The sequence below is a fragment of the Varroa destructor genome, unplaced genomic scaffold, assembly GCF_002443255.2.
Source record: "Varroa destructor unplaced genomic scaffold, Vdes_3.0 BEIS01000006.1, whole genome shotgun sequence".
In the NCBI taxonomy this organism is placed as follows: Eukaryota; Metazoa; Arthropoda; class Arachnida; order Mesostigmata; family Varroidae; genus Varroa; species Varroa destructor.
The window spans coordinates 12,693,572-12,719,961 of NW_019211459.1; the positions used below are offsets into that span (position 1 = coordinate 12,693,572).

A 26,390-nucleotide genomic window follows, 5' to 3' on the forward strand; every position below is an offset into this window, starting at 1 on the left:
TGGGCTGGGGCTCTTTCATTTACGAAGGGCCTAGACGATCTGGACGATGTCATACGTATACTGTGTAAAGTTGGACCGAAATGTATTTTGGCAACTATTCCGCAAGCGAAACCATTTTTTAAAATTACCTGTAAATGTGAACGGCCAATAAAAATCTACTACTACTTAATTTATTAACATTTAATATATTGATCGGATTGTAATGTATCACATTTAAAGTAATTTAAAAATATATACAGAAATAGAATAGCGCAGGCAAGCCAAACTTAATAAGTAAAAGTCATACACAATTTCGATAAGGATTCTTAGATTTTTGGTACAATTTTAACTCCCCGTCCTCTGTCTCAGGGGCCCCCTGTATTCGTGGAGGTACAGTATTTAATGCGGAAATGATGAGTTTTCCTGCGTGGTGCGTTCGTCCTTTAGCCGCATCGACCGCTTTCGATAAGCATGGAACCCAATCAAATATGTTCTTTCCAGTAGTGCCAACGGGAAGTGACCACTGCATAGGAGCGTCACAATATCTTTGCGCGACATTCTGACGGCTCAATGTCCTGTTTAAGCGTCTACTTCGACCTGTTAAAATGGCTCGTTTCCTGAAAGTCAGCCAAATATGCTCGTATTCATGTAGAAACTAATTCTAGCAGCTCTTTTTTTCTTTTTTTCTAATGTTACTTCGTATTAATAATATACTGTTGTTAGCAATGAGACACGTGTGATGATTGTAGAGGCTAACAAATCGCATGTGAGCTTGATATGAAATGCCTGCTCATTCAGTAGAAAACGGGGTCCGCTATCTAATCTGTTATAACAGTTATATTGAAATATATCTGGCACAATTCAGTAGCGATAGAGCTGGTGTTGAAAGCTGATGTAGACGAAAACTTTTCGATGACTGACTCCCGGCTGCTCCTTCTACGACAGGTTTCAGGATCGTTGTTTCACATTGGTTCAGAAAGCTGGGCTCAATACAAGTAATCCTGAGTGGCCGAACAGAATACAGAATTATGATTTTATCTTTTGATTTTTTTTTTCGGAAAATCCAATTTATCAGTTGTAGGACAAGAGCGGATCCTTATAAACAGGGGCTTCAAGTGTTTGATATTTACTGTATTATATACGAAGACAATACCGAAATATACTTTGACTAAAATTACGAGATAACACGTTGAACCCGGAGAAATTTTCGTCAACGTTTTGCTTTTTCTCTATCTACGAAAATGTAATTTTCACCGAACTCTAACAGCTTAAAAAAGTGTCATCTCAATCTTTCTTTCACTCATCTCAAAGTCAAAGATACTAGATTTTACGAAGTCCTCAAAGGCAACGGTAATTTTCTCTCGATGCTAATTACTCTCGTTGGATCCGTTCGTCATATTTCGTGCACACTTCTTCCATTTTTCGACACATATATATTCATATGCGCACATATAGGTGTTAACTGTTTACCCGAATCCCTCGATAAGCGTCTGCTCTCGAAACACGCTAGCGAAATCGAACCCTTGTTGATTTTCAAAGCTAACTTCTTTCTACATTTGCAGTCGCATAAAATCATGCGCACAGAATTCGTGTAATATTCTATATAATAGAAGTATTTTACGTTGTGCGTGTTGTCTTGATGGCAGAAACGCCTCTACCGACAAGATAACGTCTTAATAAGATGTTGTAGGTCAACTGGGTTACAGCGAAAGCACCTTACCATCGACGTGGCTGGCCACACAGATGACATGCCTCCATTTGCATGAGTATGACATTGCTGAAAAGGTCAGCTTCAGCCATCTTCAGCTGAAGTACCCACTAGCCACAGCTCCCGTTGATAGCAGTGTATATTTCCGCCACTCAAAATCAGTGCTGTGCCAACACTACTGCCAAAATAAATAATGCCACTGAAAAACGTACGTACTCGCATTTGTGTACTGAAGAAAGATAATTTGGCTATTTTGGACATCTTCGTTCAATCGTTCGTTGAATTCGAAATCTGACGTCACGAGGCCAGTTAATCTCAGGTACAATAGTGGTATTCGCTGACTTCAAGTCTGCCGAATCCCACAGAAAAGACGCATAGAGATCCGAATTTACGGCGACTATTTCTCGCACGTGATAAATGTTCATCTCCGCTGCAATCACCCTCTGCGTTCGGCGGCGGCCGCCACCTAAACGCGCTAATGGACCTGCGTATTCTTAAATTATATTGGAAAAATAAGAGGACGACAATTTCGACAACTGCATACCACCGATCTGCATATGTTCTTATTTTAATCTTTGAAAATATCGAATTCTTATCAAGGCGACGCCGACTAATGGTCTTCCGAACGAGCGTAGTTTACTGCAATAAAAGGCATGACAAAAACTTTGAGAGGACAGATTTGAACTTCGGATCAGAGAAAAACAAACATGAATTAGTGGCATCATCTGAGCATTGTTGCCTGAAACGATATTGTAATTAGCATTGTACTTCGTAGATTTCAGCTGTTCCACGGCAGTTGGGTAGACGGACGGCGAAAAGCGAGGGGCCATCAGTAATATAAAAGGTTCGAGTTGAAAGAAGCGATACGTCTTATATGGTCATCATCTAAATAAAAGTGAACTAAAACATTTCTCTGTATGGTTGTTCGTGCCCTCAAACGGCACCTCCTAGCGCTTCAGTGAAGCATAGAAGGTGTCAAATTGTATACAGTGTCACAAACCCACCGAGGTGATTTAAGAAGCTTTAAACGGATCCGACACAAACGTGGCAGAAAGAAGTTTATGGCCAAACGTCTGTCACTACAGCAGTTGGTTACAGTTACCACTGTTTACTGAGTTAGCCGGTTTTACTGAGTAGCTCACAGGAAAAAGCTGACAAACATGTTTCCGAAATGAAAATGTCGTTTTGGTCAAACGATTTACTCAAATAAATGCGTCTCATTAGTATTCGCTTCTGTTTTACTATAGTCTACTTCTATCCTTGCCAGCTCAAAGCTGCGTGAGCAGGATTTGCGTAAATCTGCCCGATGTCGACACGCTCCAACAAAAACAACATAAAACCTGATAATGAGTAATTAGCTAACATACACACGGTGACTGACAAACATGTTAGGTGAAATGATGATTCAGTGTTCATTTAGTCCGCGCTTCTAATTAGCGAGCGTGTTTTTTTCGTGAAAGTCCGATATAAACCAACGACGTACATTAGGCCATTATTGTTGCTCGCTGTTAACAACTGCTATTAGCATCGAAATCTTTCATCCGAGAAGACAGGTACCACAGACGGTACCTGTCTTCTCGTAACTGGTACCGTAATAACTCACCCACAAGTTTCTTTTTTGTGATCAATCTCCCGGTTATGGTTAATGGACACCTATAGCAACAACGTACTAGTAATAGTCGTGGATAAATATTATTAGGGCAAGCTCTACGTCATCGGCCATCGAGCAGTATTCGCTCTGTAACAGTATAGTGGGCAGGGGTAGAATACCAATGTCAATTATAGCGCACCACTACGACAAGCGTTACGACGTGCAAATCAATTATTATAACAGCTCAGCCTAGTAAATCTTGAACACTTCGCCGTTTTCCGGTGGCGATATGCCGCAAATGATGATGGTTCGCAGCTCAGCGTTACTGCTATTGCTGCTGCTGGCGGCTGTGGATTTAGCGGACGCGGCCGTTTTTCTACCGTTCAAGGCAGTAGCGACGTAAGTCACAGCAGCCACAGCAGCAGCAGCAGCAGCAACAACAACAACAACAGTAGCAGTTGTTAACACTTTCACGGTGGCCATTGGGATCTGAATTGCGTTGCAGCGGAGGTTGATGGAACTATTTAGGGACGAATGGATGTTGGATGACATCATTCGGGATTGTAACTAACGTAAGGTTCCTGTCAGACCACAGACGAAGTGCCAATTGTTCGAAACGGTAATGGAAACGATGAGAGGTGAATCGAACTGTCGCCTGAGACAATGGTGGCAGCGGCCACGGTTACTCGATGGAAACTGCCTGGTTCTGCCTTTTATCGGTCATCATGGCTAACCAGTTCGACCTGTCATAGTCTGAAAGTCGACAACACGAACCAGATACTATCAACGGGATTTATTGCCTATAAATGAACCTGAGTTATACCAGCTGTACTGTCTGAAGAATGTAGACAGTAACTTAACGACTTTCCTGCGATGGGATTTCGGGCTGGGCTTTGTAGCCTTAAATAAGCATTGTTTGCTATAGCTATTCATATATCGAAACACCTCGTATCGCTTGTTGATTAAATCAGAAACGGGAATTCACCGCAATAAAAAACTATTCCAACCACATCAACAATCGACGATTTTTATTAGTGTTTGCCTAGACAATGTATTTTTCTAGTTACATGTCAGTGATAATCTGCGGTGGATTTTCTGGATGTTTTAGGGGGTGTAAAAGATAATGAGGAATTACGTCTTACAGCTTGTGCAACGTCTGTTTTCATCGAAGATGCTGAGTTGAGCACTTAATGCTAGAAAAACAGATAACCCCAACCAAGTGTGAAAAAGTTAGAGTATTTATCAGTTGTTATTTATTATTGCTGCCTAAACGGACCAATGATAAAATGGCCACTAGGACCAGCTTATTTTTCTAAACAATGACCTTCGCCGCTCGAATTCTGTTCAGAAATTAAACACTTAACAGCAAACGTTTGATATTAACTTCAACATCGTTAAGGGTTTCGTGCTAGTCAATTTAACAAATAACAAACAAGTATTTCTGGATGCTGATCATGCGTTATCTACTCCATGTGCTCGAGACAGTCTAGCGTTTTCAAGCAGTAGTCGTTTAGTTAACTCAATCGTACGCAGTACGCCATCGAGAGCTATGTATACAATTATACGAACAGGTAGCTGGCGTATAACACCTTATAGGACGCGTCAGTAGCGACCTACAATCATTCACTGTGCCTGCGTCATCTAATTGTCAGGCCACTATTAGCCCGCGGCCAGTCAACAAACGAATTCGAAACAGCTCAACAGTGCCGGTCTGATTTCTATAAAGTTATGACCGTACGACGAATCGACCAGGTTATGTTACTTGAAGTCTTGAAGGACTGCCTAAGCCCGTTTGCATTTAATCTCTACTAATTTGTGTGACTGCCGCAAGACGTAAACATAGCCAAGATCAACTGTATAATCCTGAAGAAGAAAGAAACAGACCTGGGAAACAACTAAAATGACGTGCGATAATCCCGCAGATAACTAACGTATGATAGGTCCGGGATGTGACGGTTAACGAAATGTTTCGCCCGTTAACTGTGTCAGTGAATGTTTTACTATTATAACCAATGATGATGACGACGACGACGACGCCGCCGCCGCCGCCGATAATGAATTGAAGAGGATACCGACTGGAACGAGTTTATTGACTTTAATCGGTAGAAAGATCGTCGATACGATAGTCACAAATACGTCCCCGTCAAGATATGCGCAGCGAAGTTGGTAGCACATTGGGTCCTTAACCCTTTGCTCCGTATAGCCTACTGTTACAAGGACAAACATAGCCATACTGTATGTATATACACACTGCACCTTTAAACTTGGTTAAAAGCTAAGTAGTATAGTTTTACGTTATCACTTACCTGAATGGGGAGAGGTATTTTATCGGCGATCAGTGATAGAAAAATTCTATAAATAATAGAATGTTTAGAAATTAAAAAAACACAGGAAATAATATGATTTTTATTCTATAGTAAACCAATTCAAGCAACGGCTACCACGACTTGCTCGCAACACAATTTCCTATTAGGAAATTCTCTGAACAGCCATGATAGGTAGGCCACATCGAGCCCACGGCGGACGTAGAACATCTACGAATTTTGGTTACTACTAATTGATACGGATTAGAATTCGAGTTTCACAACTGAAAAATGATATGCCGTAAACGAGTATCATTCAAGACCAACACGCCATTTTATCGCTTTACTGTTCACAGGGTAACTTACCATTGTCGTGAAAGGCATTAGGTGGTCATTAGACGCTATATCAGCTGATAGTGAGCGCGAGTTACTGTGAAGTATAATCCGTTTTTTATGTACGTATTCTAAGTTGCGCTGAGCCAGGCACTATTCAATTTAGAACGTCCATTGAACTAGGCTAAATCTGGCGAATGTATAATTAAACAAAAGACTTGCCTAAATTGTGATGAATTTCTTCTATAGAACAATACACAACATAGTCAAACATTCTCATCGCAGACGAGTCTTGTCTTCATTTCTTCTCTGTTTCTAGCCGGCGCTCCCCCGGCAACTTTACCCCGAAATCCGGTTCAGTTCAACCGTTAGGTTCAATTTTTTAATCTGCAAGATTAGCAAGAAAAGATGTTATTGTATAACTTAAATAACGTTAAATTATATGAACATAGTTTTCTGTATATGCAAGAACACGGGCGTCATCGGACTTTCGATCCCGACGCATAGTTATAAAGAAATATTACTAGAGAACCCGCGAGATTCGTATACTAATAGATTTGTGTGTAATATTTCCATAATTATCAGCCGCGACACAGCTATTACCATAGTTATGTATGTACGAGTGCGTACACGTTTCTGCAAATTGGTTTGTTTCTACCTTACAAAACAACAACAACACCAATTTGACCGAGACGTGTTAGGTCGAGGGGTAGCGTCGACTTGTCCTCAATTTCGAACGTAATTTCGGTACGCGATCATATCGCACCATAATAAATTATAACGCAGTGCGCAATGATAAGAATATCCGTGCATCAATGCCTGCAGAGGCACCAAATTTCGAAATTGTGACTTGATTTACTAGTTTATTATGATGACACATCGTATCATCATTATCCTGTGAATCTATTTCGTTTTCTGTTAGCGTAAAGCCCAACCCAATGTGCACCTGTTTGATTGTGCTAAATACTAAACGAAACATATCTCCCAGAAGGCAGTATGTTTATTATGTATGTATGTAAGTATGTAATATTAATATGATGTGTAAATCTGCCATCACTGACTTGTCAGATGGCGTTTGCTTAAAATTGGTCGTTTTTATGAGCATTCATATCAGGTCCTTGTTGATTGTAGTTCTAGCAGCATCCCGCAAAATCGGCTGTTACATTTCGGCGAGTTGAGTTCCGCGTACCGATTCTCACTAAAAAAAAAACTCAAGCTTTCAAGGGGTATAACTGTGAAGTTCATGACAAACGACCAGTTATAGCACTTTGGCGTTTCTAAATCGACATTTTAGTGAAAAAAAAAAATCTTCAAAATGAGTTAAATAGTGAGTTTAAATTAGATTTCTAATATTCTTTTTCATATAGGATTCGAGTAATACATTTACGTAGTAATCGGTCAACGCCGGCGCAAGTTAGTTTCATGTGAAACGAGGCCTCGTTGGACTTTCTCTTCCCCAAATCAATACTTGCTGATCTCGAATCCTTTCTCTGAAACAATCCTAATCTTCACTTTATAGTACTAAATGTGACAGGATCAATCACCCAGAATAGTCCCAGTTAGATTTTTCATGTTTTTACAGGAAATCGGCTTCAAGCAGCGGTTATTCCCCCTTGGCAAGTTTAGTAAACTCGGTCTTACTGAATTCTCTCAGTTCTCTCGATTCTCAGTGAATTTGTCCCTTAGCAGTCTTTCAGATCGCATTATTCCAATCCGTATTTAAGAACACGCCTGAACACTCAAATATCAAAAGTACGTAGCTGCTCGCTAATAGCATTATGGATAGGATTATAGCAAAATGTTTACTTAAGCCGTTTTAAGTAAGAAAACACACTCCTTAAGTAGAAAAAATAATCAAATTTTCATAACCCTTTGTTCAGATAGCAATATTAAAATTTTTAGCATAAATATTCTTTGAGGATAAAATTTTTTAACTTAGAGTTAATGAACTCTGATAAGCATACATCGCAAGAAGTCTAACTACGCTAACTCGATATAGTACACACTAGGTTAGGTCGAAAATTCGATCCAAACCTTATTCTTCATGGACAAACTAAAATTATACATCTAATAGATTTATGAAACACCAAAATTACTAGATCCGATTTATTTGAGATCTTGAAATCGACCGAAAGGATCCAAAGGGTGTGCCGTTTGCACTCGTAGACCAAATTTTTCATATCGAGAGCCAATAAACTATATAACAGCAGGTTGATCCTCAACCTCGATTAGCGCCCTGATGCAGTAGACAATGGTGGATACAGACGCATGAACTGATATGCATACGTGCGGTAAACCCTCCAATGCTTTCGTCGTTCCGAAACTATATTACTATTGTTGTTATTAAAAAAATGTAAGTGATTTTATCAAAAAAGAGCAATCACCATACTGCAGATATTATGACCTGCATTTGCATCGTGACATGCGAGACCGGCACTTGCCACAATGTCTTGTACATACTGACACACATGTTTATAATCAGGACAAATATGAATTTAGACCGCTGTCTATACGACCGTCGGTGATATGGCCATGTAGCCATTACTGTGCATGTTTTTCGCCGAGTTTGTATTTATAGATGCATTTTTTTAACAAACAGTATGAGCATTCCGTACACAAATAAATGATGTCAGTTTACAACTAGGGATAAAACTGATGTTATTTTAAACTTCCGTAAGACTTATAAGCTGAGTAGAACGTACACGATATCATGTGGATTACATATATATACATTTTTACAGTGTTCCTATAATATTCCGCATTATACAGGCAAAGAAGCGAACACGCTTAACTATACTACCAATCTGTGGCTTCGCCGCATCGCAAGTCTACTATAGATTTCATATTGTACGTTTAGTGTTAATCAATCGTCAATCTCATTAATAGTTAAAACGTCTATGACTCGTGGTGGGTTTGCCCTTCACATAACACGTATATGTCCCCATCTTCATTTGATAAAAAATAAGGTTGGACGAAAACATCGTGTACAATTCACAAAGGGAAGAGATCATGCGAATATCAATACGTAAAAAGCTACGCAAGCCTTGTAGACTAACGTTAATACCTGTCCTTTGAATAGCTATGCCCTCCATCTTTATTCGGATGTATTTGCTGCTGGAAGCTGCAAACTGTTTCGCTAAAGATCGCCGGCAACGTTTGCCCGAAAGCCGGCCCCTGTGATTTATTGCGGTAGAAAAAAGATGTCGACCTTGGACTCACCGCGCGAGCTGTGGATGATGTTCCTAACACAAAATACATTTGAAATGTATTCGAAGTATCACAAAGTGGATCTTCCTCTCAATTCAATCATTATGTGATGAGGTTCTTCTCGAATAAACGCTGGAAAAACTGCGCTTACAGCGGCAACAAATTTATTAATGGTTAATATATTAATAGGAATCATGACGATATTCAATATAGTCATTTGTAAAATATAATTCAACGAGTTTAGTGAGGGGAAGGAACGTTCAAATTATATATTCTGTGATATCATCTAGCGTACGTCGCTGTATTAATTGGTGGTCAGAAATTCGTAAATGTTAGGCAATTTTAAAAAATATCTATAAAAATGAAAGATTACGAGGGGAAAATTCATAGATCATTGTTAATCTTGGTAATCGATATCGTCAACTTAGTCGTGATCATTTGCCTATTTAAGAGTATTGTTTTTCGTTTTTCTAGAACGTTTTATATAATGCCAGCAGACATTTAGGACACAGCAACAGTGAGGCACAGCTTCCATGCACGCGCCATTATTACCGCCTACCGTAAACAGGTTGCTAAAAATTATGCCTATTAACATTTTGTAAAACCTATACGCTTTGGGCATTAGTGAATGGCTCATATCAGACGTTCCTTGTTCAAAGTAGACGTATTTTCATACGATACGCCCTTTTCAACAGTACTCTATTACATCTAAGTAAAAAATACAGGATTTTTGACCGGATCTCCGAAGTTCATTCTTACATCAGGACAAGGAACTTCCTTCAATTACTGACTAGGCTACCATGGCATTATTGACGAATTCTATAACATTGTATCCGTCAGATGAAAGGGTTGCAATACCGATAGTTTTGAGACGTTTACGAAAATTTCGAACTACAGCTGTACAATAATTATGATTAGAGTGATTATTACATAGTCATTTGTATGCTTGTTAGTCAGTAGATCGATTTTGTTGAAATTAATTCCGGTATATATGAAATCTTGCTTGATATAATCCAAACCGTAGCTCCAGCAGAGATTATTAGGTGCTTCCGGTATTGTTATATGTTTTGATTATTTTAGCTAATGGCTTAGTGTCAATATTATTTAAGCTCATGACAAAATTCATGCGAAAAAACAATAGTTATTTGTAAGGTCATAAGGTTCCGATAAAGTAGAACGGGAACGCCACGATTCGTCCACTATCTTGCTCGTAAATTATTTCTTGTTCTTACCCGAAAAAAGTAAGACAGAAATCTGGTCTTCAAATAAACGGAAATCGGAAGCTGACGGAGGGAAAGATAGGATTTATGTACATGGATGTCTTTGGCAGTAGAGACAAAGTATAGGTACTATTTAAAGAATGCGCGCGCATCCCATAAACCATTTTGAGCTAGATTTATAAATTCGTAACGAATGCGGAGGATGAACCTCTTCTAGCTATTATAGTAACAAAAAAAAACAAGTCTTCGACGTATTTTGTACGGTTTCGTGCACTTTGTCAATAATAAACATTGCAACCATGGTTATATGTCGCCTCTGTTGTCAAAATTTATGGTTCATTGGAAACATTGTTAATTCTAGATGCAGGGAATAGATGAATCAATTCCTCTAACAGTAGAAATCATAACTGTGTTGCTGTGCTGAAAAGGGTATTATTTTACCGTCGTCATTTTTATTGTTTTTATTATTGTAAAAATCCAATTATTCTATTTATTTAATTTCCTTCGTTAAATTTAATTTTTTTTTTAAATTCTTAAGCTTTCTTCATAAACATTTAGCCTGTACATACCGGCCTTGCACCAATAGCCTGAACGTTTATAATAGTTTTAACTATGACATTTTACAATAGCTGTATCAGAAAAATGTTTTTAACTTTTTGTTGAACTTGTTTTTTGTTTGTATCTAATTTTTTGTTCGGATCTTTGGTTTTATTTCTCTATTGTCGCGTGCATTCGTGCCTGTGTATTGACGCGCAATGCATAGAAATCGAACAAACCCTCTTTTCAGTGGAATGCCCTCAGTCAATTGAAACCTACACAACCTCAGCATGTGCAAGGTGCCCAGCATACAATCACTTCATGGAGGTGACGGGTCAAATTCAAGCGGCAGTACGACGAAAAGGGCAAACTCTGACGGGTCGCTCGGTAACGTGCCACCGGCGGAGAACGGAACCCACGTACAGATAAAACAGGTCAAAACGAAAAATGTCAGGTTTCATGAAAAAATGGAGCCAGGAGCGCCATTTCCATCGGATGTGAGTTATTTTAAATTGGGTGGTGTCGTGTAAAAATTGCAATATAATCTGCTGATTTTCTATTCTAGTTAGATCGCATCGTCATTTTTCTAACAGACTAAGAAGTTCATTATACATGATAAAATACGTACACATTAATTCAGCTTAAATTGCTTAACAGTCATAGTACTAACTGTATGTTAGCTGGATCTATAAGAGAGCATGTAAACATGCTGCAGGCTTGTTGTTCGGTCGTAAAAATTTGAAAATGATCAGAAAATGTTTCAGTTATATAAATAAACCTTGCATAATCTATGGGACTTTAAATCAACTTGACTCAAATAGCTAGCATTATTTTCGAAAAAATCGCATAGACGGGCATTCCTCTTGTGTCACTGACAATGAAAAAGACTATCCTGATGATTACCATATTAATATTGCGATCCGTATTGTTTTGCATTTTCACATTCATACCCTGGGGCTTTAAGGGTTGCAAGCTTCTACGAACATAGGTAAATTGGGGTGGTTTAACAACTTTCGTCATTTCAGATGCTATATGGCATCGGCGTCTTCTGTATAAGTCGTTCATATCAATCAAGTATTGTCTATCTAGTATTGTCAACGGTTGGTAACAACCTATGCTCGTCACACCAACAAAAAATTGATTGGTTCATTAACGAGCCGCACATTTTCATCGTCGTCAAACCGAATCGCCCTCTATCGCCTCTTGCGGTACCTCTGCGTTAGCAATTTTCATTGCAAACATTATGTGGACCTATTTCATCCACTCGTCGCTTTATATTTCCGCTATCGTTTTGTTACCTATATAAATAAGCGAACTTTTCTGTGTCTCCTCCTGATAAACCGACAGGGTCCTTAGACAAGGTTAAGCGCTAGAACGACATAGTTAAGGGACAGAACCATCAGTTGTGTTGCTATTTTTACCAAGATACGGAAGGAAGCAGCGCGAGAAATTTTCTGCCTCACTCAGCCTTCATCTTCCCTTTATGCCACTATGGCTTTTATGTCGCATGCGCTGTTGTCACTTGCCAGTGTTCATTGCTCTTTTTTAATGTGCGTCTTTCTGACTAAGCACAGTCTTGCCTGTAACACTACATGTTAATAACAGATTCGACTTCGCACCATTTTTGGCTATAGCAAGCTACAGACCTCTTAGGCTTAAGGGGAAAACTTTTTCTATAGGACGATGGGTCTTCTTCGCACCACGTCAGCTTTCTATTTGCACTCATATAATAGTGGTACTGCAAATGCGAAACGACGAAATACACTGGACAGCTTTTAGCTATTACTCAGTTCATGAACCATGTTGTTTTTCTGTGAGTAGGACTATGGTTAAAAAGACCGTGTCGACATGATTCTTCAGGAAATAACAGTACATTGTAATAACGATGAAAGTGATAACCGTCAACTCCACCCTTCATACTTTACTTCTAAGAAACAAAAAAGAAAGAAAAGGCCTTCTGTATATCGAATTCTGCAGTATTCTTTCCTACGTAGTTCAGCCGACTCCTCTGATTATTGCGGTAATTAGTAAGATACTATGGATGCGTATGATCAGATTTTTCCAAAACAATTATTTAGCCAAATGCCATTGATATATTTGACAAAATATATCGAAAGGACAGCTATAGTTTTGGTTTGTTTCAAGCATATAACCTAGCGTTGTCTTTTAGGAGTGCCTATTATATTGAAATGTTAACATTCTATTAGACTATCAGAATTTAAATTAATTGAAATAAAAAGAGGCGTAATCAGCTATTAGTAATTCTTCATTTGATTGATATTCTAAAGCCACAACAGCGTTCCTTGACAGACCAAAGAAAATCTCTCATGAAAACTAGAAATGTTTGATATATTTTTCTCCAAAACAAAAAATGCTTGCCTCTATTACAACAACTGTATACAACACTCACACGTCAGACGATTTTTAGGGAGCATCAAAATCCTTCAAATACGTTTATTCAGATCCATTTAATTGAACTTCATCAAATGCTTGACACGCAATACTAACACTAGTAGTGTAACATTAAAGGCTTTGATCTACGGTTGTGTCGCACTTCATTATGTGATTACGTACTCCTTCAATAACTTTCTGAATGTATTTTTCTTTGTTGACCGCTTTTATCTGTGGGTCTGGCTGGGTAACTCTCGCGGGTTGGTTCCTTCGGAAACCGGATCGTTGCCTAAATGGCCTGCCATGCATTTGACATACTCATTCCAATTTGCCGCGGCAGGCGATTGCAATGAGCAAGAAAGAGGTGTTGGCGCTGTTGGTCGTGTTCATCATGTTCGTGGTCCTGGGGGGAGCTGTTTTCATGGCCGTCGAAGGACCTCACGAAGTCGAAAGGCGAAAAGAACTCGCAGAACTCAAGAAGAAACTTTTTGGTAGGGTATGAGCCCAAAAATGAACTTCGATTGTTTAAAGAGTTAGCCAAAACAGTGCTTGTTGCAAAATTTTTTCAGCTGTAACTCTTTTTCATTTTATTGCTAAGGTATTGTTCATATTAAAATAATTTAATGTAATTTTGGTCCGCTAAAAGCCCTCATTGCATATCGATTGGCTAATCTATGTGAGCTTACCTTTTTCTATTAACTTTTTTTATACAGACAAACTTAACAAGCTGCATCATCCGGACTTCACTCGAGAAGAGATGGTATCCATGATTCAGAACTTGACAAATGCACGAATGCGCAATCTAATCGATATGACTGGCAAGGAGACGAACGTCAACTGGAACTTCTATAATTCATTCTTTTTCGCTATTACCGTTGTCACCACTATAGGATACGGCCATGTCTCGCCTTCGACCGTTGCAGGAAGACTGTTCTGTGTCGCATACGCGATGCTAGGCGTCCCTCTCACTGGTAGGTGGACAGATCGGAACCGTTATACATAGCGAAGTTCAGCCTGAGCCTGTAAGTCAGACTGACCTGCAAAAAACGCCAAACGTTTCTGTTAATATAATAAAGAGAAAGTATCTGTGAATGATAAGCTCTACATAGAAGACATCGTTATATTTGCGATCTTTGTAGTTTGCTCTTAGTATAACTCTTTATGTTTGACAAAAATTATTCATACGAAATTGTCTTTCGGATTAATTAAAACTGTGTGAATAAAACGCTTTACTTGGGGTATGTGAAATTCACAACAGTCAGAAAATACTGGGTTCTTACGCCATCCTGCTCTATCATCCGTACTTGAACTCTGTTTTGATTTACACTTAACTAAAGGGAAGATCTCTTCGCCTGTAGGGCAAACGACAGAGGAGACCACTCAAATTTAATTCTATATTTTAGCCCAGTTGAATCAGAGAAGCACTGGTTCGAATTACTTGAAACAAGTGTCGATCTTGAGCAGTCTCTCCATTATTTTTTCTATAAATTAAGAAATGTTAGCTTTGTCTAAATTTGATTCAACTTAGCAATCAGATTTTAGCTCAAATCTGATCAAAGTGATGGATATTACGAGAAAATATAAGGTGTCCTGCTTTCGCGTCAGCAAACATCTGCAACAGATTTTCATCCTATGGCGTTATAAAGGAAACGTACATATCAGTTAATATAGAAAATTTACAGTTGTTGGAAGACTAAACCACTAAGAGTTTGGATCTTGTGCGGTCTCTGCACAGCCCACATTGAAACGAAAGTATAAAGACGAGTATTTAAATAATGAAAACATCATTTCGATATGAAGCCTTCCTTTTTAGACTTGGGAATATCTCGAGGTGGAAACTTCTCGTTGCGCTGTGTTATTCGCGTTCCGACTTGAAGTGAGGACGACCCCAAACGAATATTTTCGTCACGATTTGTTTACTGTCAATGGCATAAAACCATTAACAATTTGAAGAAGTCAAGACCATAATATCGGCGAAGTCTTCAAACGTAAAGGTGTTACGTCATTATGAATGACAGAGGTAGTTCGAAACGAGGTCAAACGATAACGTAGAACCAAACTCTTTATTTTTTTATCTCACACTGGTGTTTTTAAGCTGGATTTTTCGCAAGTCGTTCAATTTCCGCCATGAAAAGGTTCGTGTATCTAAAATAATTCATGAAACGATGACAGGTATGAAACTTTGTCGAGAGAAGTTAACTTTTAACTAAAGTTCGACTGTTGTATAGTAAACAGTTTACTAGTGTCGAAGTGAATATTATGACTCTTTGAAATATTTATAAGTAAAACATGCCCTAGACATGTAACTAAATGAGTAGTGAAACTATGACCGGACTGGGTAGTACGCCCACCCAGTTTGTTGAGACTAACGATTGAGTTTCTGCGATGAAACAAGTGCTTCACAAAGCCGCTAATGACCGTCTTATCGAAAATTAAATAGATTTCTCTGTTTATCTAAATCGATTTCTTTTCAGGCATCCTGCTCGCTGCCATTGGTGATCATTTTAGCAAACATCTTGTTAAGAGAATAAATGCTGCCCGAAGGGTATGTTCAAGTCTATATTTTTAGAAGAAATCGCAGAAAATCTTTAATCGTTTGAGAGCGTGATGAATATAAATTGAGCTCGAACAATATAGTTTTTGGTGCAGAAATACCAAAAAGCTTATGCAAGCTCTCATCACTTTGTTTATATCTTTAGAACTATTTTTTTTTGGTTAGGCTGTTTCCGAGTGACCAATGTGAGTGAAAGAAAAGAATCAGTTGCTCATTATGCAGTGATTATTACAAATAGCTTAAAATGGTATTCGTCTGAAGTAGGTTTTGTTCGTCTATGAATTACAAAAAGTGAAATGGTTTCATTTCATCAGGGTGCCGACCATTAGTGGTTTTGCGCTAACTTCTCGGGATAGGAACACGGCAGAGTCAAGAAGGGCTTGCCAGCTGCTGCCTATCCGAAAATAGAAATTCAATCCTTAACTTAGCATTTACTTTACAACTGTAGAGGGTCACCTAGTGTTGCATTCAGTTGCAGTGTCCTACATTGTAATAATAAAATGACTTCGACTACAGGCTTTTCAGGACGGTGTGTGTCACTAGTCTGAACTGATCTTATAAAGTGTGCTAGCTCATTCAGTAGAAGACATTTTCATTTAGATACCGTTTTACTATGCTTCCAATTGGACGGCTAGACGTAACCACTTCTGCAAACGTAATCATTTGTGCAATAGGTTATACTACAATAGTATCCTCGTCTTCGAAGTAATTCATTGTCACTTTCGCTGTTCTCACTTCGATTACCGTCCGCGCAGGTGTATACATCGAAGATAGCGCTAGCTGTGAACGCGGCGACGTTTCTCGTGCCATGGTTAATCGTCTTCCTAATCTTACCCGCCGGATTGTTCATGTACATCGAAGAATGGACCTACCTCGAGGCTCTATACTATTGCTTTATCTCACTCGCTACTATCGGCTTTGGGGATTACGTTGCTGGTACGAATAATATACATTTTGAAATCCTTTCTTTTATTTTGGCCTCCCATTAGAACTTGTCGTTCTCAATCTGAGTGCATTGTCTTGAAGACAAGCGCTCGTATCGATTGCTGCGTTGCGTGAAACGACCAACGAGAATAATTAACTGAGAATAAAGAAGAAATTAGTCAGCAAAACGCTCTTACAGTCACGCCCATTGCTATGCTAGGTTATAGTACAACCGCCTTAGGAGAGAGCAGCCACTTAAGTCGGCAGACGAAATATCGCTAGGTGATTATACTATTACTGTGAGGTATTCAGGGGTAACAGCAGCAGCGCATAGAGATGGCGATGTAAGATACATATGTGAGATATCCATAAAAGCCAATTGTAATGTAGAACCCCGTAAACCATAACTTCAGGTAATTTCGAAGGTGACTATATATGGATATATAAGGCAGCCGTTGTCTTGTGGATTATCTTTGGCCTGGGTTACCTCGCGATGATTCTCAACTACATCAGTAGAGCAATGCGTTCAAAAAAGGTAGGGTACCAAAAGGTAAAAATGAAGTCTGCAACAATGGAATACGTTGGTATGAGCATTGATCTTCCATAAAAACGCTAATGACAGTTACCTTCTAGGTACACAACCTCAACAGTAGGAAGTATACATAAAGTTTTGTATTATTTAGTTCTTGTACCTTGATCAGTGCTTTTAATCGGCCAGTTAATCTATTCAGGTGCGTCGGATAGAGCATCGGCTCTCCTCAAGCTTCCAAAGTACCCAGCAGAAGCTCGGAGCCCGGCTGGATGAGATGCAAAAAATTCTACAGGAGTTTGCCGTTAAACAGCGCAAAACTCGCCCGTCACCGAAGAAGAGCCGCTCCTTCGGTACGTAGCGTTACTGCTCACGATTCCGTTCACGAAAGCTGCGTAGAGCTTTTTGACTCTTAATTTCAGCCTAACGTCGAGGTAAATTAAGATTCCTGAAGAGTTCAAACCCGCACAATAGTATATTTATATTCCAGTCACAAACATTAAGGATCGATGAATTTCACAACATCTTTTTATGATTCCGACAATATGTAGGTTAGTATCCGCGTATGGTGTGGAGGTGACCCGGAAAGCAATGTGGGGACTCGAGATTCGACAACTATCGTTAACAAATATCTATACAGTATTGTGTGTCTAAATCAATTCAATTTTGCATAGATCGAGTACATATCTTCGTTCATCGTTTTCAATAGGTAACATGGTGGAGGAATCCGAACGCGAGGGGGGCTGCGGTACTTACAAGGCAGTTCTGAGCGGTCGGCCGGGCTCACGAGTGACAATCGTTGAGCATCCCAACTCCGAAAGAAGCGAGAGCGGCGACATAGAGCGATTGCTTACGCTCGTCGAAGTGCTCAAGGAGGAATCGTCCCAGAATCTCTTCCGTACTAAGCAGCTGCTCGAGGATACCGAACGGGATTTGCTGTCGTTTTGCCGGGAGGATTCGGCAAGCTCAGCGGGTGGCATCGCGCTCAGCCACATTCCAAGTGAGCTCTCCCTTTTGGCTTTGTTCACTTCGTTCTTTGTATGGAGGTCTTGTTATTTCATGGACCATTGCACTACACTTCCGTTGCGCAAAGCGCAGTGCAGTCGGAGGTCAGACTAGTTCCGACAAGTGACAAATGACCGAGCTACGGTTTTCACTTTTCCGTTCTGTGGCCTGCGTTATGACCTAAGTCAAATTGTACTTTAAACGTAATTGAAAGCATCTGCCATCACGATACGCCCATGACGCATGTGTACATATATATTTATATAACAATGTACACTAATATCCAGTAAGTGCTTCTGTTTTATCTAGGAACTTCCCTCAATGTCAGACTGTTCTCAAGAATTTCCTTTGATTTTCGGTTTCGCTCTGTATGTCTCTCTGTGTGATCATCTGTTGTTCATCGACAGGCACCACTAACAGGCGACACTCACTGCCGGTCCTGCTTACACCATCTCCGCCCACATCGGGCGATTCGCTTAGCGGCGACGTAGGCCCATCCGTAGGCGCAGGCGCGATCGGCTCGAGCACCGGAAACACTAACCTGATGTCGCCCCGTGCAGAGTTTGCCTCCTCGCCCGGGAACGCCTCGCTACTCGGCCGCTCGTTCCAGTCGTTCCTGTACCGTAAGAGACCAGACATCCTCGACTTAGAATCGGGTGGTGGCCAAAAGAACAACAGCAATGCGAGCCATAGGATGGCCAGCAACAGGGGCAATAGCCATCACTCAGATGGAAGTGCGGTTGGGTCGTGTGGGCCGGCGCCCAGACATCGGGACAGCAACCTAAACCGATTCGACCGCGTGAATGGGTTTGACCAGCTTGACGAGCTAGGTGCACTCGATGCCGATTTGGAGAGCAGTCGCATGTAGGGCGACGGCGGCAACTTCGGGCCAGACCTCGACGATGCCGCCAGCCCCACGGATGGAGGCTCGCCTCTGTCGATGATCGAGTTGCCTTCTGCAGGCCTTCGGCTATTCACGCCAACGAGACCGGTACCAAGGTGCCCGCCAGTACTGGACCAAAGGGCGACCCGATCCCGATCAAGATCACCAGTACAACGACCGCCGCGTACCACAGCAGCTGCTTGCACAGTTCGGAGGGTCCGCTCACTTCAACGGCCGACACCATCTCCGACAAGCCTGCTTTTTCAAGAAGCTGGTGCTATGGGTGGTGCAGTATCATACGCCTCCCATTCACAACGCGCGCGTCGCTCGCTGGCCACCGAATTTCTTAGTATGGCGACACTGCTTCCGCCTGAGAGCGAAGTGTAGACCCAACGAAAAGGAAGTGACGAATAGTGACTATGATTAGCTTAGATCATTTTTGTGTTAATCCTCAATTCCATGAATTGAAGCTTGAGGCAGAGAAAACGCGACAACCCAAAACAACAACATCAGACAGGCAGAATACCGTACGAGAAGGAATCGAGGCAGAACTGCTCACTATGACGACAGGATCCTCGAGACGATGCGTGATTGGATTAGTCACAAGCACAACGTAAATATAGTCTAATGCACTACAATTCAATGGTAACAACAGCAGCAAAATCCAATGGAATAATGCATGATAACATACTGGTTGTGTACAATACATAGGAAAACAAGCTGTAAACAGAAATTCAAAAAGATACAGTAATGAAACGAGGTATATATTTATAAGAAAAACCAAACATGAATCATAAACAGGCACCAATACCCTGTATCATCTACAAATATGACGTTACGTGGGGCTCATGGGACTGCTCATCAAATAAGCGCTTGCTAGAATGGCTATTGATAGCATACAGATCCAAAGACATTAAGTCAGCCATCGACCGATAGCGTCGATGGGAAAAGAAGCCGACGCTACGCAATTTCGTGGTTCAATACAAAGAGAAGTAGCGCCTGATACGGCACGCGCCTGAATTTTTCAATCAGACTGTGTTTTCAAGATGAATCGAGTGCTAGGTTATTGCGCCTCAGTGTTGGCAGGGGCTCGTCGTTTCACATAGATGAGTTCTTGTCGACAACACTCTCGGCGAAAGATCACCCTGAAAAAAAGCCAAACCTTTCACAATTAGTTTGCTGAGTTGATACAAGTCTATACGCAACGGCTGTCGTATTAAAAGACCACTCTGTAAACGGAGTTTTCTTCGATATCATTACGTACGTTAGATTCTTCATATTCGTATATTGTGGCAGGTACTAGCGGCGCAGATACGTTTGTCACACATTGACTGGGGCGGCTTGGCTAGATTTGAATACTCTACATCGTCTGTTCGAAACGAAATTTACCTTTGCAGTCCGTGCAGATATATACCTATAATCAATAATAATAATGATATAAGAATACCTCCGTAAAATTGAATGTCTGATGTTGCACAGATATTAGCGGTGTGGCTGAGAATGTCACCGAGACACTGGACTGCTGTCTGATTCATTGTGAAGTTTATTTTTTCAGCCTGATTAACATCTTCTCACTAAATGTGTTACTTTACTGACTACGTTTGTCTACATTAAACCTTACATCCGGAACCCTAGGTAGAACACAAAATTCGGTTGGGTTGTCCTTTACGGCCAACAGAGAATTTCTTAGATACCAAATATTCAATTCAGCTTTCAGAATTGTTGGCAAAAACCTTGTCACAGGCTGAATCCATTAGCTAACTCTTTTAAGGTTCGAAACAATGCCCTAGTCACTCTGATTTTGGACGGCTTATGTGACCTATACAGCGGCTGGTGCTCAAGATATTTTTTACGCTGCATTACCACCTCGCAGGAGTCTATCCATAACCTATTGCGATCGATCTGCGCTCACGACTGAACTCAGTGACTTTGTAATTCTTCCTAGTGGCACGTTAACTCTTGAGCACCTCAAGTACCCTTCGTTAAGTGTGCTCATGTGAGGCGCAATGCAAGTTATATACTGACCAGAGCAAAATTGTATGAAAAGTTTCCTCAACTAGTACATAAACAAAACAAACATTTTGGTTCGATTTCGTGGAGCTGATTTTTTCGGCGTAACTGCGAGGAAAACCAGTTAAAAAAACGTTATCCTGATAAGTCTCATCAGTGCCAGCGAATGCAATGTACATAGGACACCTAATGCAAAGCATATATTTTATTTTTTAGAATGCGTCTACCAACGCACAGAACAAAGGCAACAATTAAGTAGGAATATAAAGAACAACATCAGTAGAAGCTTCCATACTCAACACGAATAACGACGATAGCTAAAAGAAGGACTGTAGTGGCCGTTGAACGAAGTCGTAAACAAATACCTATACAGTTAACGTTTTCTTACCGATAACAACAACACTAGCAACTGATTCGCATATGAAGGTTTAAAAAAAAAGAGCCCATGAGGCAGGCTTCTGTCAAATAGAGGACAGAATATATATTGTAGGCATCATTGTTAATACGATGAATTCTGATGCCTCACCATGGAACGACAATTAAATTTTATTTTTTCTTTGACAATATCAAGTCTCAATTTTTTTAATGAAGAGTTCATAACAATTTAAGCAACCAGTATCGGATATCTATCAGAGAAAACACTATGATGAGTTATAAATTCGTAGCATAAAGGCCAAAGTGAACATTGTGAGGGTCTACAGAAAGCATCGATTATACACATACGACATTATAGGATTTTGAGGAAAATTCAAATCAGAAAACCCCATTTTTTGCTTTCTGTCCAATTTCCAATTTATACTTTCTAGTCAGTCAGCCGCAAGAGAAACGTGTTTCGTGGCCATTGAAAACAAAACGAATTTATAACACACATTCATTTACACCACTTTACCGACTTGCACCGATGAATCCCTAAAATACTCACTTGAGCCTCGTATTGGAGCAGAAACGATTTACTGACTGACTGACTGACTGATTGCAAAACTTTATTTAAAAACTCCAATACGAACGAACGGCCGGCCCGCCGGCCGGCAGTCGATGATAGTCAATAAAACAAGTTTTAGCCGTCGTCTGCTTAAGGAGATAACTGGCACCGGAACATACAGCTCTGTGAAAACATCATGATACATCAACACGCGAATCACCATACATAGCAACAAATAAAAACAACGAGAACAAGCTAACTGAAACTACATGATAAGCAATAAGATAAGAGCGCACGCAGCGAGAAAAGTACTACCAATGCGGAAAAGAAAAGGACCGAAGATATAATGACGGTCCTTCACAAAGTTTATCGAAATCGATCCAAGCGAGAATAGTGCTACCATTGAAATACGCTAAACGGAGTAAAGTGAGAAAAATATCTATTCAAGTATAATTAGTACACCTGTAGTGTCACCTTAAAAAGTTCATAGGTAGATGAATGCCTCGAAAAGATCATTGCTATGTTCAACTGGCTCAGCGCATTCTAATTAAAATAAGCCAATGGGCTATTGAATGCGGCAAAATTTTCAGATTTAACATTCGAATAAAGGGTTACTGCTACCAGTTATTTTTAATAGGGCTGTACACGACAAACGCAAAATCGTCAAAAATCAGAAGACAAAAATTAAAAAAAAACCTTTAGATATTACATTTTAACTTACAGTAGGATCATGCAGGCGAACGTCAAGAAATTCAACAATTAGCATTCTAAACGGGGCGTATTTGTGTGGTAAAAACGAAAAACAAAAAACTTAGAAAACATCGAGAGCACGTAATTATATTTATTTACCTTTTAGAAAACAAAATACCGCCAGTACATAACACATGCCATTTCTTACATGGTAAAACCGTACATAGCTAACTGTGAAAGTGAATTAATATGGTAGTCAGAAGTTACCATGATATGCAACTTCAGTTAAATAATTACGATCATGCCGATTGCAACTAAACTACTAGATCTATCTATCTGTTTATCTACCTATATTTCTGTCCGTAAGGAAGATCACCAGGGCATCGAGACAGGACACAAGCGAGGTGGGATCGACAAATGAAACATCACCAATGAATAAACTAATCCATATGGATGTTAGTTACCGTGGTGACAACAAAAGCACGACACTAATAACAGTACATGGGAAACTCGTTGAAAATGGTCCCATTATATGTAGTAAGCTCCACGGCAACTGGCTGTCAAGAACGAACAGCTCACGCGAGCCAACCGTTTATAACCCTGATATTCATATAAATGTGTATGTAATTTGTAACAGGAAGATCTAATATAACAAAACGAGATGGAAATATTCAACGTAAATGATGAGATGACGCTAACGATAGGAAGCACAAGATAACCTTTGCATTATAATCACTATTAATATTACTACTATCTTTTATTAGGGTTGCTATTACCACTTACTAACAACGATGCTAAGATACTAACGAAAACAACCGATCACAAGATGAAAGGACGATAACAAAAATGACGATTCAATATAATGAGAAATTACTGGTGTTAATTTATTTTATCGACATCGAGAAGAGAGAATAATGAATATGTAATTATAATAACTGAGAATTACTATAGACATAGTGATCTTCTTATACATATATATATAATGCTTTAGTGCGTATATATACGCATTAAAGCATTATAGATTATGACAACAGTGGCAGTAGAGCGATTACGAGAAAAAGGGCGCGTGCAAAGGTAAGGAAGTGATGAAGCTCAATAAAACCTATTTCCATTGAAAGTCAGTTGGTGTTTTGATTTGACTATTTAGTGGTAATATATTTTAACAATTTCATAGGGCTCTCAGCCGGTGCTAAAATGACTACCACTAGGACCGAGTTTATGTAGGGAAGGTCGATGGTCAAATAGTTCATTATCCGAATAGCGAAAGCTTCATTGATGCAACGATTCCTACGTGCCTTGTATTCTTTTCATTTGAGTGCTACGTATCCTAGTGCATGACGTAAGTGTGGGCGTGCTAGGTCCTATTTCAATACTACATATTCTATGACCTCTGAACCCATTCCACAGCTAACGTAATGTGCCTGAAGATTAAATTCACAGTGAGAACACAGTTTTCCACGATGTAGACATACTGCTGCACAGTATTACACATTAAATATTAATAATGACACAAACAAATTTTAACATCATACATATATACAAGTAACCTTGGTAATTAACAAAACTTTGGTAGTCGCATGTTTACTAGACTAAAAAGCTTGAGTTGAAAGCTCGGGAAAACAAACAGTCCGCACCAAGAGTTAAACAACGAGCACCCGGCTTCGCTGCCAATGCTTTCATAATGGAAACCCAATTTCTTTTTCCATATCCTTCTTTAATAGAACCAGATTTGTTCATATGTATAATTTTGGGCTGTGTTAAATAAATGAATAGTAATTGTCCTTTAAGTTCGATGATGCTTTGTTTAATGTTGGCTAGCTATTAAAGATGTCTGTCGTTTAGGGTTTTAGTTTCCGGATAGTCCTGATTCGGTAGCAACTTTAGCTTATTATACCAGAAGATACAATTTTACCTTAATCTTCCTGTTTTTCAAACGTCTTCCATTTCACTTCAATTCTTCAGCCAGAATTCCTGATTCTACAGGGTATTCAGACGTCGCTAAAATCCACCGTCCTGGCGACATTCGGTTCCTTCTAAAGAGTCCTGTTACCCCCTTGATAAGCTGAAGTTAGTACTCCATGAGGCTCCTAGTTGTATTTTAATTTGAATTAAGGCTTCTATATCTCATAAATTAGGTCCACCAAGACTGAGTAATAAATAGTTGTCCAACTAATCTAAAACTTGTCTTCTTCATGAGTTGTTCTTATTTAAATGTATATTCTTACTTAAGATATATTCGGTTTCCTGTGCTTGCCCTAATCCTTTTGAATTTGTTATTAAACGCATGTTGAACAACTGCTCTGTTTTTAAAAGAAGTATACCAGCGTAATTAAAATCGGCCCCACTGAGGCACTTCTGTTAGGAATGCCAACAGGTTGTTGCGTGTTTGCTTCGATAGATTAACCCAATAAACGAGTTCAACCATTGTTTTTCTTAACCTAGTATGTTAAGTGGAAAGATATTTTTCTAATGTCGTGGTGAAGCCGACTAATGAGAGAAACACTATCAGCTTCTGTTTTTTTCATACGACACAATTTCTTCAACTGCCTATACTTATTCTTAGTTATGGGACACACAGTGCCACTACCCGCAGCGTCGGTGGTTCAGTGGTAGAATACTCGCCTGCCACGCGGGTGGCCCGGGTTCGATTCCCGGCCGACGCAAGAGTGTAGTTTTATCTGGTCTCACATTTCTTGTGGTCATTTTTACTGTGATGGTCGCCTCTGTGACGCAACAGGTTAGCGCGTGCGGCTCTTAAAGTAGAGGCCTGTGGCTCGCGGGATGCTCGTATCTCTAAAACCAATATGCCGCACAGCCGCAGAAAAAATCCTGAGCTGCTAACTGTGAGCGAAATCGACTATACCTCAATACATTGCGTTCCACAGTAGAACTTAAAATTTGACTGCTGTAAAAATATGTCTTGAACTTTGCATCGAGCACCCGCCTGCCTAATTCCTTTGTGCAAGACCTAGGTACCAACCCATTACAGTTTTACTATTATTACGTCATCTTAGTATCGTACTTTTATATCATTTGAACAGCTAACGATTTTTGTTCGAATCCATTCACACTGCTTGTAATCATCTTTTTTTTGTTTCAGTTCAGTCTGATATACGTTGTTTTTACCGCATCTAAGTGGTAAGACAAATCCCATCAATTTATACTTTTTCTATTAGTCAGAACCTTCGACCAAACGATTACATACATAACTACTTCTAGCAACATACTACACAACTCCTTTCTCTGCGAATCGCTTGTCTATTCCATAAAAGCGGCCAGACATGATACTTCTTATATTACACTTCAGCTGATACTGTTTCAATACATAATAACAACAGCCACAACTACGTATACAATAGTATGTAACCTACAGATAGATGATTCAAGCGTAGTTGGATGTCATAAGTTCCATCTGTCTTCAATATTTAATCTGCGTTGTCCATTAGTACGGACCGGTGACGACGGTAAAGCAGACGACGCAATTTTAGTTAACGGGACCCCATGTGCTCATGCTTCCATTCTCCCAGCTGGCACTTTCGAGTTACGAGCCGCCAAAGGGGAAAGAAGGCTTGTTGTGATTGCGCTGTCGATCATATGTTCTGGT

General features: G+C 39.8%; 1 protein-coding gene, 1 long non-coding RNA gene and 1 other non-coding gene across 18 annotated transcripts in view; 2 read left to right on the top strand and 1 right to left on the bottom strand.

The window, feature by feature from the left end:
* Nucleotides 1-23,903, top strand: part of LOC111252881 (uncharacterized) — a 40,328-nt gene extending 16,425 nt beyond the window's left edge. For 4 of the 7 annotated variants that reach the window (XM_086993462.1, XM_086993463.1, XM_086993466.1 and 1 more), the window contains 9 exons: nucleotides 11,105-11,375; nucleotides 13,610-13,760; nucleotides 13,983-14,240; nucleotides 15,744-15,814; nucleotides 16,579-16,759; nucleotides 17,161-17,282; nucleotides 17,479-17,629; nucleotides 17,986-18,276; nucleotides 18,689-23,903. In XM_086993462.1, the coding sequence (XP_086849588.1) occupies nucleotides 11,169-11,375; nucleotides 13,610-13,760; nucleotides 13,983-14,240; nucleotides 15,744-15,814; nucleotides 16,579-16,759; nucleotides 17,161-17,282; nucleotides 17,479-17,629; nucleotides 17,986-18,276; nucleotides 18,689-19,149 (1,893 nt within the window). In that variant the 5' untranslated portion in view covers nucleotides 11,105-11,168 and the 3' untranslated portion in view covers nucleotides 19,150-23,903. Of the gene's footprint in view, nucleotides 1-5,372; nucleotides 5,514-9,149; nucleotides 9,295-9,387; nucleotides 10,771-11,104; nucleotides 11,376-13,609; nucleotides 13,761-13,982; nucleotides 14,241-15,743; nucleotides 15,815-16,578; nucleotides 16,760-17,160; nucleotides 17,283-17,478; nucleotides 17,630-17,985; nucleotides 18,277-18,688 lie in introns of those variants that run through there. The other 3 variants (XM_086993465.1, XM_086993461.1, XM_086993467.1) reach the window with 3 other exon arrangements.
* On the bottom strand, nucleotides 149-26,319 carry LOC147754876 (uncharacterized). Of its 10 annotated transcripts, XR_015330538.1 has the most exons (6): nucleotides 22,097-22,236; nucleotides 19,976-20,309; nucleotides 13,956-14,306; nucleotides 1,239-6,301; nucleotides 901-980; nucleotides 149-596 (listed from the first exon to the last, which is right to left on the bottom strand). It is a non-coding gene; the product is annotated as an uncharacterized LOC147754876 (long non-coding RNA). The 10 variants fall into 10 exon arrangements; XR_015330529.1 differs by adding an exon at nucleotides 26,158-26,319 and having other exon boundaries at nucleotides 149-6,301; nucleotides 22,097-25,579; XR_015330537.1 differs by having other exon boundaries at nucleotides 149-980; nucleotides 1,355-6,301.
* On the top strand, nucleotides 25,379-25,449 carry TRNAG-GCC (transfer RNA glycine (anticodon GCC)). The gene has a single exon. It is a non-coding gene; the product is annotated as a tRNA-Gly (tRNA).
* Nucleotides 26,320-26,390: the final 71 nt, after the last annotated feature.